We start from the raw sequence: 15,209 nt of genomic DNA on the forward strand, positions 1-15,209 counted from the left end.
AATTTACTCAAAAGCCATAAAGTTTATGATATTATTCGTTTTCAGAAAATATTCAAACTTTTCAGTTTTTGTTGATCGTTTTGTCAACTTTTAACTTATTTTCCTCATTGAGAGATCCCATCCAGCTCCTTGTATTTCTGAAATTAACCCATTTATTGATATTACGTCGTAACTGATGTTTTGTTTGTTGGAAAATATGCGTTTTCAAAAATCTTTGGAAGTGGTATATTTGTTTCTTTTTTTCTTCTTTTATCAGATTCGGGTAATAATAAATGGCAGTGACTTCCAAATTTGACCCAATTAAACCTATATATTTTTTCGGTATAATTTTAGCTGAATTAGTATAAATGGAAATTGAAATTGAAATATTTATTATTCAGTTAATAGCTAATGATTTTAATGGCTTCAATAATTTGTTTTCACAACATGTTTGAAACCTTTTGAGTTTTGCTGCATTATTTGTCAATTTCAGGTCCCATATGTTTCATAATGAATTTTAAATGAGTTTGTAATGAATTTTTATGTTATAAGCTAATGATTTTTAAGACTTCTGAAATTATTTTGGTTTAAGTTTAGTTTGATGATTGATTTTTTAAAGTTTCGCCTCCTTATTTCTTCTCCTTGTCGACTTGTTACCTAGTCTCACTAAAGAAAATTTCCATCTGCTGTATATTTAGGAAAAATCAAGTTTGTGTAGTTAAGGTTTTATCTGATTGCCTTTTGAAGTTGTTACAAGGTGATTTAAATTTAGATATTGAGTTTTTGCTTTTTTTCTGTTTGTTTTATTCTTGTAGTCTTTTTAATGACACATCTTGTGAGTGTTGTCATGATTTATGGCATTATGTTTTTTTTCTTTCTTCATTTGGTTGACAATTAAGTCATAAATGTAGATGAGCTCTGGTCGGTATATCATGTCTGAACGCACATTAACGAGCCGCCACCTTGTTCCATCGACTGCCAAATATGGCTACAGTTGCATGACATCAAAAAAATATGAAATCAATTTGTTTCCAAAGTTGCGACTCTCAAAACCACACTCTTGCTTACCTGCTCCTCACAACATTTAACTTTCGAGCTTGTTGGAGACCACTGCGAAGAACATTAACTGATCGGAATTAGGATTTCTAGAAATTTGATTGCTGAAAAGTAGAATAACTCTCAAAACTTTAACGTATACGTTTGCGGTAGAATTATGTAAGTAGTTTTTATATAAGTTAAAGGATGCTGGAACTGGACTGTATCACTCTAGTTGGGCTGGTGAGTACCATTTAAACAGTAAATTTACATAGAGATCAAAGAAGTAAGCATAGGGGTGTTTCGTCCAGTAAACATGTTTTTAAGATTTTAAAATAACTCCGCAGACATAACGTGGTTCAATCACAGTCAGAAGGCGACCTGAATTTTACTCAAATACAACAGGGCGTAAGCATAATTTACCTGGAAATGCCTTGAAAAATGGGAAATACTTTAATTAAAACAAGTGATATCAAATATTTAATTATATGACATTTTGAGTAAATGTCATAGTTAGCAAGTGGTTTTGGTGGGTTCAAAAGGTCAGCAAATAAATGCAGTTAGTGTAATTGGCGTAGTTTTAACCGAGCTATATTTTTAGTATTATGCAAAGAATTTAGATGCAGGAAAAATATCATTGAGAAAAATTTTATAAAAAATGTTTTATTTAAGTGCTAATTGCCAAACTTGTTGTACAATGTGGGCCAAGTTATTTGGCGCACTTGTGGAACACAATCAATTCAATTAACATGCACAATCAATTCTGTTAGAAAGGGAGGTTTTCGGAGTACTTTTTCGGTTAATAAAGTTTGTCAATTTATCCAAATTAAAGCTTGATTTCTGATTAAGCACTTACGTTTGTTAGGTGTGGAGTGAAGACTGCTTAAGAGCTGGTATTAGCGTGATTTCTCCGTTTGATCATTTTTTTTGCCTTGTTCACCTTTTGTTCATGCTAGTTGAATGAAAAAAGTTAACCTCAGTGGCATACATGTTTGCCCAATTTTGAGGATCCATTTCTCTGTATTATATCAAAAGTTTCTTGTCTTGATTTCATGTGCAGACAATATAGCCAAGAATATGGATGAGAGGAGTCAATAAACTGTATTCATTTAAGTTTATGGTTCGTAATGGGGAAAAAGAAGAAACAATTTCGTTATCATCAGGAAAAGAAGTTGTTTAAAAAAGCGTGACATTTTTTTTCGTTTTTGGCCATAATTTGTTTTCTAAGGACATTTAAAAACAAGTTTTAAAAGTTCTCATTGAATTTTGTTACTCGTCAGGAATGAATTCTCAAAACTTTATTGATTAATTGACAAGAAGTTCTGGAGAAAAACCTGTAATTATCGCCAAAACCACCATTTAGCTGTAAAAACTATCTGCCCGGGTCGAAAAATTTTCTAAATATTCTGCAGGAAACCGCTGAAATAAGCGAAATTTTCAAAAGCCTTAGCGCTAAAAAATATATAATAATGCGCTTGAACTTGTGAAAATCTAAAATCAACAATAACTTGTATGTATCTATCCTGTAACACAGTCAAATAAATGTCACCAGGAACCTATTTGCGCCGAGGCCGCATAAAAAATCAACGATTGAGATCATACCTGCTATGTCTTTTGTGAGAATTCAATCTTTTAGGTACTCTGAGCAGACGGAATCATCTGCCCATGACAGCGACCCTGTAGTAGAGCAAGATAATGAAGGGCAAACTGGGGAGGGGGACACTAAACAAGGAGGAGGAGGGGGCAAAAAAGGCGACCAAGGAGAGGAGGAGGGGGAGCGAGATTCTGGCGACGATGATGACGAAAACCAGGTACAGAAACATAAATCATTCAGAGATCTACGCAAATGCGCATTACAGAGCCTTTTACAAAAGCCAAGTCCTTTATATTTCGCACTTGATATTACTAGTTTTAGTTAATCGAGAAGTTGCTTAACTGCCATAGGAAAGATTCATGCGAGGTGGAACAGATCAAAAAGACCAATCACAAGCATCACAAAACAGCCGAATAAGCTCAAAGGATCCAAGACCTGCCAGTTCTGATGAGTCATCGGGGGAGGGACCTCGCAGGACCACAAAGAAGGCCAAACTACGGTCGGTAACTGAGGAGTCAAAAGAAGCTGGAGGGGCTGATGATGAAAACAGGCAGGGTAACTATTTTGCTATCATTGTCAAACTTTGCTCAAATGTGTTTTGGTTACTAATTTTACCGGTAATAAACTCGTATGTAGATTCAGAAAGGGAAAGTTAACGCTAAATTACCCGGTCATTTTGTATGACGAGCAGGGGCCAATGGTGCAGGAGTAGAGGTGTAAGGGGTTAAAACGGTGCCAGAGTACCATACTTAAGTTTATAAGATAAAATGGAGATTAAAAATCTAAAAATTCCTCTACTTTTAGTTCGTTCGACCCCCTTGATTTTACGCCCAAATCTTACATCGTTTTCACCCTCCAAAATTCCCCCATTAAAACCATTATCCCATTACCCCTAATCATATGTCGTTTTATCCTCATAAAACGATACCCCAATCTTAGATCTTTTTTGGAGGGTAAATTTGGGGGGTAAAATCTAACTATTCCTCCTTTACTGCCATTGCCCCCATTATCCCCTTATCTTACATCATTTTACCCCCCTAAAATTTCTGCCTCAACCTTACATCTTTTTGGGGGGTAAAATCTAAAAATCCCCCTTTGCCCCCTGTATCTTACGAAATTTTAACCCCCCCCCCCCCCAATAATATTCTCTAATATTACATCTTTTTTGGGGGTGGGGGTAATTTTTTTTGAGTGGGGGGGTTACAATCTAAAATTTCCGCTCCTTTATTCCCCTAATCTTGCATCGTTTTATCCCTCATAGACAATTACCCCCGACTTTTATACCAGTTTTTGGGGTAATCAGGGCGGGGGGGGCTAATTTTGACTCGAGTATTGTTTCAGCTCACTCTGGTTCAGCTCAAATTAAATTGAAAGTAATAAATGTACTCACGTACTTTTGTTGTTTTTTATCAACCAATTGTACAGTATTAATTACTCTTGAACGAAGTTTATAGCAATTATTGTAAACGTGTGTGATTTTTCGAGTGACTTTTATGCCCTTGACTTTTTGCGTTTCGCGTGATCTAAAATTCTCTCTCAATCACAATTTCAAACAGCTGAACTCAATTGGCGGCAATTTAATACTAAAAGTCGAATGAAAAGTGCGCCGAAACTTTAAATCTTAACAATGAATTTTTTTTCTTTAAATCTTAATAGTGGTATATGTTAACCTCTAATGTGGTTATTTGAAGCCCACTATTGGACTTCTTAGCCCCATTTAGGCTCCCTCACCCTCCCCCCCCCCCAGACTGAAGCAGGCTGCAATTCATTAGAGCTCTCACTAATTCTTCGAGAGCCATTCTTCCGACGTTTAGTTGGTTATGTTCTTAAGTTTTTATGATAAGAAAAGACAGAAATGCATTAAATTGCAAAATGCATAATTTTTTAAAGAGGTTTTTTTTGTTGATGATAAAGTTCTTAGATGAAATAATTTTAAGAAAATGAAAACAACAACGCTAATTACATATATTTTAGTCGTACAAAACTTTAGAATCATGTCTCAAATTTTTAACAATGAAACTTCGCAACAATACAATTCTTAATCGCCTTTGCCTGTTTTGCATAAGAATTTTGATCCATTTGGAGAAAATTGAGCAACAAAAAATCACAAAATTGTTGGTTGATCTTATCTCGCTTATGTTCTAAAGAGAGATACCAATTATTTTTTTTGTGTTTTTGTCCATAGATTAACTTGGTTTATTATTTTTTCAAAGCTCTTTTTTCTCAGTGCTGGAACAACAAAGAGATTCTAATTCACAGATAGTTACTTGTCTGAACCTTTTTAAATTGAAAAAAATGATCATAGAAAAAATGCTGACAATAAAAAAGATCTCATTTGAAGGAAGAAAAATTGATGAAAGCTCAGGTATTCAAAAGGGGTCACAGGCTGCAAATAAAGCATACCTGATCAAAAAAAGACCAATATTTTTTTTTGGGAACACAGAGGCTAGCTGAGTAGATCTCTTCAAAAACTGTCAAACTCTGCAAATTTCTAGGTCCTTCCTGAATAGAATTTCAACAAGTGCTTTATTGACAAATTGAAAAAAAAATATTAACGTTTCAAGCATGCATGAAAGTCAATAGAACAAATTAAACAAAAGCTATAATAGTGCAAGAACTATAATGTAAAACAAAAAAAATGCAGCTGGATGGTCCGTGGGTACCCTTCGCCACGGTAAACGACCCGCCATTCCGTATTACATCTCTCAGTACATGCATGTATGGCCGCGAAAGTGGTCCGCAATTGCGCTGACGCTCAATTTCAGGCTATTTAATTCACAGGCCAATTCATATTGTTTAGCACAAAAATGGGGCCGATTCTTTGCTAGTTAACAGAGAAGGCAATTGTTGAGAGTTGATTGCATGTCGCCTGATGTTGTTGTTCCGCTACAATTGCACAGAAACATTAATTATAAGGCAGGAGCAAGCAAAATTTTCAAAAAATATATCTATCAAAACATCTTTCGTCAACTTATGTTAAAAAGTTTTCGTTTTAAGCGACAATTTTTTAATGCATTCCTTAATTGATCTTGATTTTGTAACTTACTAGAAAAAAGACGACATGTGTTTTAAATGAATGTGGTCTCAGGTTACCGATCGTAGGCAAAAGTTTATCATGTTTATTGAAACGTTTTGGGGGCATTCGAGCTGGTTTTAACGGTGAGATATTGAAACAAGAAAAAAGTGTCTTGACTAGGAGTTGCTCATTTAGAAAATTCAAACAGAACCCTCATTGTGAAACAATTTTGCAGTATCAAAATATGTAACACCGTAAAACAATTTTCCACAGAAGCCTAAAGTTCAAAAACAGCAACCAATCGTAAACAAATTTTGAATTGAAGAAACACGCATAGTCATTTGCCAAAGCTGCGATCAGCTTGCAAGCCTAATATAGCAAACAAAGAAATTTCTGTACAAGATTGGAATGAATAGTTTCAAACTGAAAATAGAAGTCCATAAATAACAATCACATTCATGAACGGATTCTTTTAAAATTTATTTGATTTTATTGTGCGTTTAGTTGAGCAGTCATATTGAGTGAAGTTCCAGTTTAAACATTTTAAATTTTTTAAACCCAATATTTACATTGCAAATCGAAAAAAAGTGTGTAGCAATACTTTTTTCTATATCTATCTAAACAAAAACCTGACGTTTTTTTCGATTAATGAACTAAAGATTGTGGATTTTGGTGCATTCCAATTTGACTGCTCAATGAAGTTTGGAATAACTGGAGAAAATTATCTTTGAAAAAACAAACATAGGTTGATGATTAGAGAAGTGTCAAAAACATAATATTTTAATGCTCATTTTCACAAATTTCTCTCTAATGCTATAACAAAGATCTCATATGTGATAAATTCAAGCAAGAGTCAAAGGAAGCTCTCAATTAATTGCTGCACACAAATTTGGCTGGTAGTTTGCAGCAAGAAAAAAAAACAATTCAATCCATTAAAAACAGTTATCTTTACTTGTAATTGAAAATAAAAAATAATTCCAGAATATTTTACATTTAATGGGCTGCTATACAATATGGGATCCGTTAGACAATTAAAACATCAAAAGAACTGAAATCTCTATATCCGAAAAAAAGTTGAACAGTAAACTACTTCTATTGTTCTTACCTCAAGTAGTTTTTCTCTTCTCTTATCATTTAAATGCCCTTAAAACATTAAGGCTATCCTTTTATTGTTTTCCTCCAATTTTTCTAGCGGACTCCCCTTTTTTAAAATTGTGATAAAAACTTGAATTTCATGAATAAATATCAAAATTAGCTTGTAATGGCTACAAAAATGTTTCTTTTTTGCTATGACGATGCATGAACAAACGTGAATATTTGACTGTATAATAAAAGAGCCGGCCTGGCAAATTTATTCCCCTATTTTAAAAAAAAATGTTGGAACAGTAATATCCGACCGCATAACAATACACAGGAGTTCAGGAAAATACCATAATTAAGCATTAATGTTTGTGGTGTTTTTGTGAAAATTCGGAAATTATTAAGGCTTGCCCGTCGTCAATTTTACCCACTGCGGCTGAATCGTTTATTGGGTGCTATGTATGAAACGATCAATCTGGCCACTTCAACTATTGTTTGAAAAAGCCTGACATAATATTAATTGTTTCTAATTGCTCTCAAACGAAATTTGTAGCAATTATTTTAGTCCTGTTAGTCTTTCTTTTTTATGCAATTTTTCGCTTGACCGATTTTTTGTCTGACCCATTTGATTTTTCGTCGTCAAAAACGCGATGAACAGGTAGCGCCAAGCGGGCATTTAGTTCTCTTAGAGCCTTTCAGCTCATTATTCTCAAAGGACGCTATTCACAGAAACTGTTTTAGAGACGTATACTCATGGTGTGAAGGGTGGTTCTCAGAGGTTGACCTCACCCCCCCCCGGTGCACCCTTCTACCGCTGCGCTCACCCACACCCCTTCAATTAAGCTAAAGCTAGCTTCACTAAACCTTAGGTAGCTACTGAAGGAGACAACCGCTCGCGGGTTGTTTGAGAGCAACTTGCTCCGACGTTAGTCGGCTATGTTACAAAAAATTGGTCTGCTGGTTTTGCTGTAGAAAGTGAGTGCACTTTTTATCATCTATAGGAACACTTTCATAGTATTCAATGGACTCGTATGGTGTTCAACATGGTACGGCTTATATTCGTTTATTCATTTGAAGTATTTCTTTGCAACATTACCATCTGAATTCAATTTAATTAACTAACTGGGCATAGACTTTATTACCGTCATGTCAATTCTATTGAACCACCGGACGTATTGACTTAAGAATTACGAAAAAGAAAAGGCTCAATTATCACAATGACTTACTAAGATGTTATTTCCAAATAGACGCACCCAGGATCATTTCTGATCAGGCAATCCTGCCGTCGAAAGCTATTCTGCCCTCTTAGTGTTGCCAGAAGTCTGTGCAACAGTAAGAGGAGCGCGTGGTCGAAGAGGAGAGATCATACGTTTCTGCTATTTTTAAGGACTGCTCATTTCAAGGAAATCAGAGAAAAATATCATAATAATACTGATAAAAAAGTCAATATTTTGAAGTGGCGTGAGTGCTTGTTAATAAAAATGTGGCCATTTTAGCTTCTTCTTTGGCCATGTCAAGAATGCTGCAGTTGGACACGGGAGAAGACATCGAGAGTAAAGACACCAAGACTAAAGCAACATCCAATGTGTCCACGAAGTAAGTCACCAAAAGGAGTCGAAACTGCCCTTTTACTGCCACAAATGCTTAATTGCAAGTTTCAGTAAACATTTCGGCACACAAAATTGCTAAAAATGAAGGCTAAATTGGTTTAATTTAACAAAAATCTTAAGGTTAAAAGCTGATGCCAATATTATATTGAATCCGCCCGTTTAAACTTTTACTCTACTCTAATGGTCCTAGTCTTAGTTTTTCTAGTTTTGAACTTGAAACGTGCTCTTTTTTCCTGAGGACCACTCCTGTGTTTAGGGGCCTCGGGTTTTTTTTAATTGTCAGATAAACTTTCACAGGGTTTCCCTAATTCTCTATTAACAATTCTGCGATACTTTTTTAAAAGTTTCATTATCTTTGAAATTCTGAATTTGTTTTCAAATTTTTATTTGATTTCTCAAACAAAAAGTATCATCGCCCAAAACTGTTTCATTTCGTTTTTCATAAATTCAGTTTTTGTAATCTTTGACCAAAACATTCTTAGGTCCAGATCCCAAGCTCTGAGTGTCAAAGATCCGAGTCGGAGTCAGAGTAAAAGTCAAAGTCGGAGTAAAAGTCAAAGTCAGAGCAGAAGTCAGAGCCGGAGCGAGAGTAAAAATCTCAGTCGTACTCCGGACAGCTCCGATGTGTCTTCAGACGTTGGCAGAGACGATGCTTCCCGGTCTGTATCAAGAACAGGCACCAAGTCCAGCAGATCCAGATCACGGTCTCGAGAAACATCCGCGGACCAGACAGGTTAATTCCGAATTGCGGGAAAACCCCAAAATGTGATCCCCGAAATTTGTTTATGTTAACAAACAAATTGACCTTTTTGTACTAATGATTGATTCCTTATGTCACTACTTCAGCGCATGGCTACGTAAACATGGACTCCTGTGATTAAAACCGAATTAGCAAAAATTCGCCGATTTTTAGCGCATCTGTTACATACATGTCAGCGCATTTTTAGATCTTGCTGCATTTGATTTTTTTCTTAAAAAATCAGCCCCAAAATATTAAAGAATGGACGCGCTGACAACTTTATCAATATAAATCAATGCCCTTAAATCACATTATATGCTCATTCGTTCTGAATTTTAACAAGCATGGGTCATTTGTTTTTGCAAACTAGCACTACTTTCAAGAATCCGGTTACAAGACGGGTTTTTGATCCCTTGTGACGTAATGATAAAACCATTGATGTCGATCACGCAAAAATTTAAATATTCCTATTTAAACTCCGCAGAACTGCTGTTAATGAGTAAAAGATCAAACTTACAAAAAAGTGAGTGAGCAGTCAAATGGCAAAACTATGTAATTCTGCCTTGTCTGCAGGTGCTCATGTTTATTCGAACTGACGCAGCATTTTTTACGCGACCTTAAACTATTTATCGGATGCCAACAAAACCATGAATTCAAATGATCTGATAATCAATTATGTCATAGATTATAGATATATGGCATATTATTATGGCATAAAAACGGGGGAAAAATTAACGGGAAAAATGAGATGAACACTAACAAAAGGGATTGCTGACGTGTTTATGTGCTCAAATCAATCAAACGCTACTCAAATTCAAGCTTTCGAAAGATAAAATTATGGACAAGTACTTATTTGAGGTAAGTCGAGATCTTATGGGTGAATTTATCTTAGAAATATTGATTCAATCGTTTGCTTGTAGCCAAAAAAGCTTAAGCATTTTTTAGCACCGACAGGAAATGATGAACCTGGTATATTTTTTGCTGCCAATTGGTGTGTCATTTCGTTTTTCCTGTCAAAAATATTTTTCAAAGACTTATCTGTAGATTTAGGTAAAAATTTGTCATAATATGATTCAAATTTTAGCTTTAATTGTATACCGATCAAACGATGATGAACAAAGTAACTTTTTCTAAGAGATTCAAGGTGAAGTAAAACATTGTTTCTTCGTTATTAAGTTTTATAAAAAATAATGATAAATGCAATAAAATGGGTTTTTGTTTAAACAAAACGGGTATTTGCATTTAGCCATCAAAGTAAACAAAATTTCATGAAGTAACAATTCTGCTGTTAGAAATCGGCTTAAGTGTATTTTTTTCAAACAGTCTTTCTTTTATTTTTTGAGAAAACTTTTTGTATAATCTACATCAGAACACTAACATCGGATACACAATTTAAACAGTGACAACTAAACAGAGATGACAAACGCTTTTGCTGAGAAATTCTTAGCGAATGACTTCACAAAAATTTACAACTTTATCGGTAGCTTTCTGTTTGCGAGAAATTAATGAAAATGTCACTCTCTTAATCATTACCGTTCTTGCTAATCTAATTTCCAATAATTATTCGTTTAGATCAATCATTTAAAAAAATATTTTGATATTTTAAATCCTCGCAAATAATTGATACTTTTTGATCGTCATGGGAAATTTCTTATAAGGAGAAAATAACCAAAAAGGAGAAATTTTCTCCTTGTCACATAAGGAGAAAATAAACAAAAAGTTTCCATGTGCGATTTATGAATTTCGTTCAAGTAACTCACCGTTAAAAAAAATTTAGTGTAAAATTCTGCAAGCAATCTGCACAAAATGTAATAAAGTCTACCATTGTTTATAATGTGATGCCTTTTGAAGTAATCTTATAATTTTTTTGTTACCAAATTCTTTACTCAAAATTTTTTGCTGTCATAGAGCACAAGTCTCACGTACATCAAAAAATTTCGGTAGTAAAAACCTTAAATAAGTCTTAATTTATCCGTAACTGCGCTTGTAAATTGATGCTGTCTTTTCAATATTTATGTTAATGATTTGAGTAATCGCGTCAATTATCAATGCCACGCTGTTCAATACATTGGTGTTACCTGAGATTACGCTTCCAATATAGATCGTAACATAGCGGACAAAAACGTTAACCATTCTCTGGATATATTTGCCTGCTACTTTGATTGAAAAAAGTTTAAATTTGCAGACATTGTTTTTTACAAACAGATCAAAAATTGTTTAATCAACACATGTTGTATAACTTGTTCCTGCAAAAACTTGGCAATGAAGAAGGCAGTAAAAAATTAGGAGTTTTTCTAGACAAAGACCTAAACCATAGCCCCCCCATTAAGCTTAAGCTAGCTTCCTAGGCTGCAGTTGGCTAATGACGGAGCCAACTGCTCTCCAGTCTATTGAGAGCAATTTCCCCGACGTTAGTCGGTTATGTCAACGAAAAACTTTTCTCAAAATGCCAAAACAAGAGTTTTCATCGTAACTCAATTTCGACAAGTTTTTAGCTTCCCAGATGGATACGCCACCGAGGAAACCTGGGTCAAAACCCACTAGCCAGTCATCAGATAAGAAGAAATCCAGAGGAAAGTCTGTTCCGGGAGGGGAATCGTCAGAGGACTTCGCGACAATGTCGCAGTCAAAAGACACCACATCCAAATACTTACCAGATGAGAAAAGTGGGACTAGGAAGACGGAGATAAGTGTGGTTCCCATTTACAAAGATGAGAAGGGGTTGAGCACTGCGGGTGATGGATATTCACAGCCTCCTATACCTCCTAGGGAGCCAACAGAAAGTGGTGATGCCTCAAAAATTGAACTAGTTTATGATAAATCTTTACACCTCTTGATATGACGTCGAGAACATGACATGTCTTGAAACACGTGCGAATATCTTGCAAGTTTGCATGTTTTTCTTGCATGTTTTTTTGTCAAGAATCTTATCAAGACATATAGAGTTCTATTCTGCTGAGCGAAATGTTAAAATATGCGATTTTCAAGCCGCAGTGAAGTCAAAAAGTTGTGTTCTGATGTCGAGAAATTTATGCCGAGAATGGAATGGAAAATATAACAGGATTAAACATTTTTAACTTTGAAGAAAATGCTTCGTACTGAAACAAAAACCGACTCAGAATGGGAAAAAATTATTTACTATTTTACAAACGTTCAATATTTCTGTTTGTAGTTTTAAAAAGAACGTCGTTTAAAAATTTTGGAACTGTTTTTCACAATGTACACTAGCATCACTGCTAACCCTAAATACCAAACTATCATGAAGGAGCTAATGACGTGCCACCTGAGGAGGTCGAAGACTACAGACAGCTGGACAAGAAGATCAAGAAGGAGATCCTGAAGAGGTACAGAGACTACCTGGATTGGAGGGAGAGGAATTTCATTCTGGATGGGGTCTATGTCTCCAATCTGAGTGTTGCCTACTCTAAAGCCAATCCGAAACTGAAGTTTGCAATGCCACCCTACAATGCATTGTTGGATCCCGCTTCTCATACGTATTTCAGGCGAGTAATTTCTCGGTCGAGACATTGCCTGGCGGTGAGTAGATTGTTGCATCACTTGGATTTGAGCACTCAAAATGTTCTCATGAAGAAACGTGGATTTTCTTCACGCCTTTTAAAAAGTAAAAGGGACTTCAAAATATCTGCAAAATTTCTGACATCAACATTTTATAAACTTTAATGTTTTTTTGAATCAATTTTATGATCATTTTTGAAGTTCTACGTTAACGCTTTGGAAGTTTTTAAGCCTCAATGAGGAAACCTAGAAGAGGATATTTTCGATGATCCCTTACATTTTTTTTACCTGGGATCGACTTGCTGAGGAGAATTGATTAAAATCTGTGGATTTTTGTCCAATTGTCCTTCGCTTTTAGGCTTCCACACGTGCGTCGTCTAATAAGGAAGACAATGGCTGGAATGAAACACGGAGAGGCAATCGAGGGAGGAGTGATTGAGAGGAATTATATTAAGGAGAACAGGAGTGGACTCCTAGCCAGGCGAAACAGGTAAACAAAACTTAATAGTGCACTCTAAATCTATCTGATGGATTATTACACGTTTTTTCCCGTTAAAAATATTTGATAAAATCCTAAGTCGTCGATAAAGCACAGAAGCAAAAATGATAAATAAAAGACACACGATAAGATATTAAACATGATTGTTACATGATTTTGTTGAGCTGAATCTCACAAACATTTAGAGTGCCGCAGGTCTCCTGGCTCTGCGGTTTATTATGTCTGCCTTTTACACCGAATGTGGTCCACCAAACTGGCTCAATGAGCCAGCCTACCGTTAAATATCAGATAAGGAGCTAACTTGTAATTTTGGTTGGTGATCATTTTGCTTTTACAGTTGATTTCCAAGTGCAAAATGCATAAATTCATAAATTTATGCTGTTCTCAGCATAAATTATAAAAACTGTTTAACAAGGGCGTTCAATTTCTGAAAGAAATAGGTATTTTAGACGGTGTATGTCCTTTAGAAACACTGATTTCAACAATAAAACAGCTCCATGAGCTTTTTTGTCATTGATCAGCACTCCTGTCTTAAATTATCCAGCACTTGAGACTCGATGATCTCTTTTTTTTATATGATGATCTCTTCTTCCGTTTGAAAAAAAATTCGACCCCGCACATCCACATTTTGGACTTACTTGTCTTAGTTGTCTACCAAATCAAGATACAGGAAACTTTCACAAAATATCACGTAATGTTTGAAAATAATAAGCATAACAGTTAAAAAATTGTTTTAAGCTCAAATCAATCAGTGAATTAAAAACTGCTGAGTTGGAGGGTCGATCAAACCTGCCGTCAGTGGGGCTACAAAACAACAAAAACAACAAAATCAAATAACAACAGCAACCACTATTTACAGACACAACTCAAGGCAATTTTGTAAAAACATTTAATAAAAAAGTCTAAAAGCGTCACATAAAACCTAATTTGAGCAAATCGATATTTCCTTCACTAAAAAAGATATGGCACTTGTCTTCAATGAGACTAGGTGACAAGACAACAAAAAAGATCAAAAAGGCATATTTCAAAAATATGGGGCATTTAGTCTCATACAAATTTTCCTTTGCTATACTACTCTTGCTGACCTTTTATGCAAATTTTTGTACAAACATTTTTTCATTTTCATCTGATATTTTTTGTCTGTCAATTTGATTGGTTTTCCTCAAAAAAGGGTAAAACCAGGAGGTCACTAAGTTCTCCTGGAGCCTTGTGGTTCACTAGTAGTCTCCGAGTATGCGACTCACCACAACTTTTCAAGAGACGTAGTGTCATAGTGTGAATCCCCCCACAAACACATTAAATTTTCAACCTTCCCGCACCAATTTACCCCACCCACACCCTACCCCTCATTCCACTAGTAGCCCCGCATAATCTCCGCTACCCGGGCTCAGTCCTGCCGCACATGCTCAAAACACAATTCAACTCAATAAAGATAAAACTAGCCTCCTTGAAACAGAGCCAACTAATCACAAAGCAAACCACTCATCAGTCGTTTGATAGCAATACGCCAAGCGTTAGTCGGTTAAGTTTATGTTTTTGAAAACAATTAATTCCAATCAATCAAAATGACTGGCTATCAACAGAAAGCAAAAAATAACTTCACTCATACCGCAAGAGGAAGTCATTTGCACCTGCCATTATCCAACTATTTACAAAAATTTATCAGCATAACAACAATAAACAAGTAAAAAGTAAAAAGTTAAAAACAATTTTTTTTCAAAAATAATGCAAAGAAGCCATTAAAAATATAAGAAGTTCGATGAGATTTCTATATATGCTCAATTTTGCCTTCTGCCAACTGGCAAGATTATGATAGTGTGACCAGACCGTAGAAAGATCTTCAAAGAACGAGCAAATATCCCAAATTCTCAAAACCTATAGTTCTCAGGATGATGCATAAGTTCAAAGCCAAAAATATTGGTTAATTTATAAAACCACTATAAAATTTTTATTTGAATCAGTTGAAAAAAATTGCAACCTGTCAGTGAAAGTATGCTAAAATAGACACATATGTGATAAAACAGTAGCTGAAATCAAAAGTTTCAGTGATTTTCTTAAAACAATTTATTCAAAATCAAGAAGGCAATTAAAGTTGAATGAGGGCATTATATAGGTTCAATTACACCAATAATGGGAGCCAT

At 35.1% G+C, this 15,209-nt stretch overlaps 1 protein-coding gene across 1 annotated transcript in view; it reads left to right on the forward strand.

Annotated features, from left to right (window-relative positions):
• The window catches only part of LOC142341260 (uncharacterized), an 81,707-nt gene that overhangs the window by 60,327 nt on the left and 6,171 nt on the right, over positions 1–15,209 (forward strand). The window contains exons 12-18 of the mRNA XM_075392179.1: positions 2,651–2,825; positions 2,959–3,163; positions 8,201–8,300; positions 8,797–9,047; positions 11,549–11,839; positions 12,319–12,556; positions 12,928–13,059. Of these exons, the coding sequence (XP_075248294.1) occupies positions 2,651–2,825; positions 2,959–3,163; positions 8,201–8,300; positions 8,797–9,047; positions 11,549–11,839; positions 12,319–12,556; positions 12,928–13,059 (1,392 nt within the window). The remainder of the gene's footprint in view (positions 1–2,650; positions 2,826–2,958; positions 3,164–8,200; positions 8,301–8,796; positions 9,048–11,548; positions 11,840–12,318; positions 12,557–12,927; positions 13,060–15,209) is intronic.

Source organism: Convolutriloba macropyga, chromosome 6 (genome assembly GCF_964194025.1).
Source record: "Convolutriloba macropyga chromosome 6, txConMacr16.3, whole genome shotgun sequence".
Classification (NCBI taxonomy): Eukaryota; Metazoa; Xenacoelomorpha; order Acoela; family Convolutidae; genus Convolutriloba; species Convolutriloba macropyga.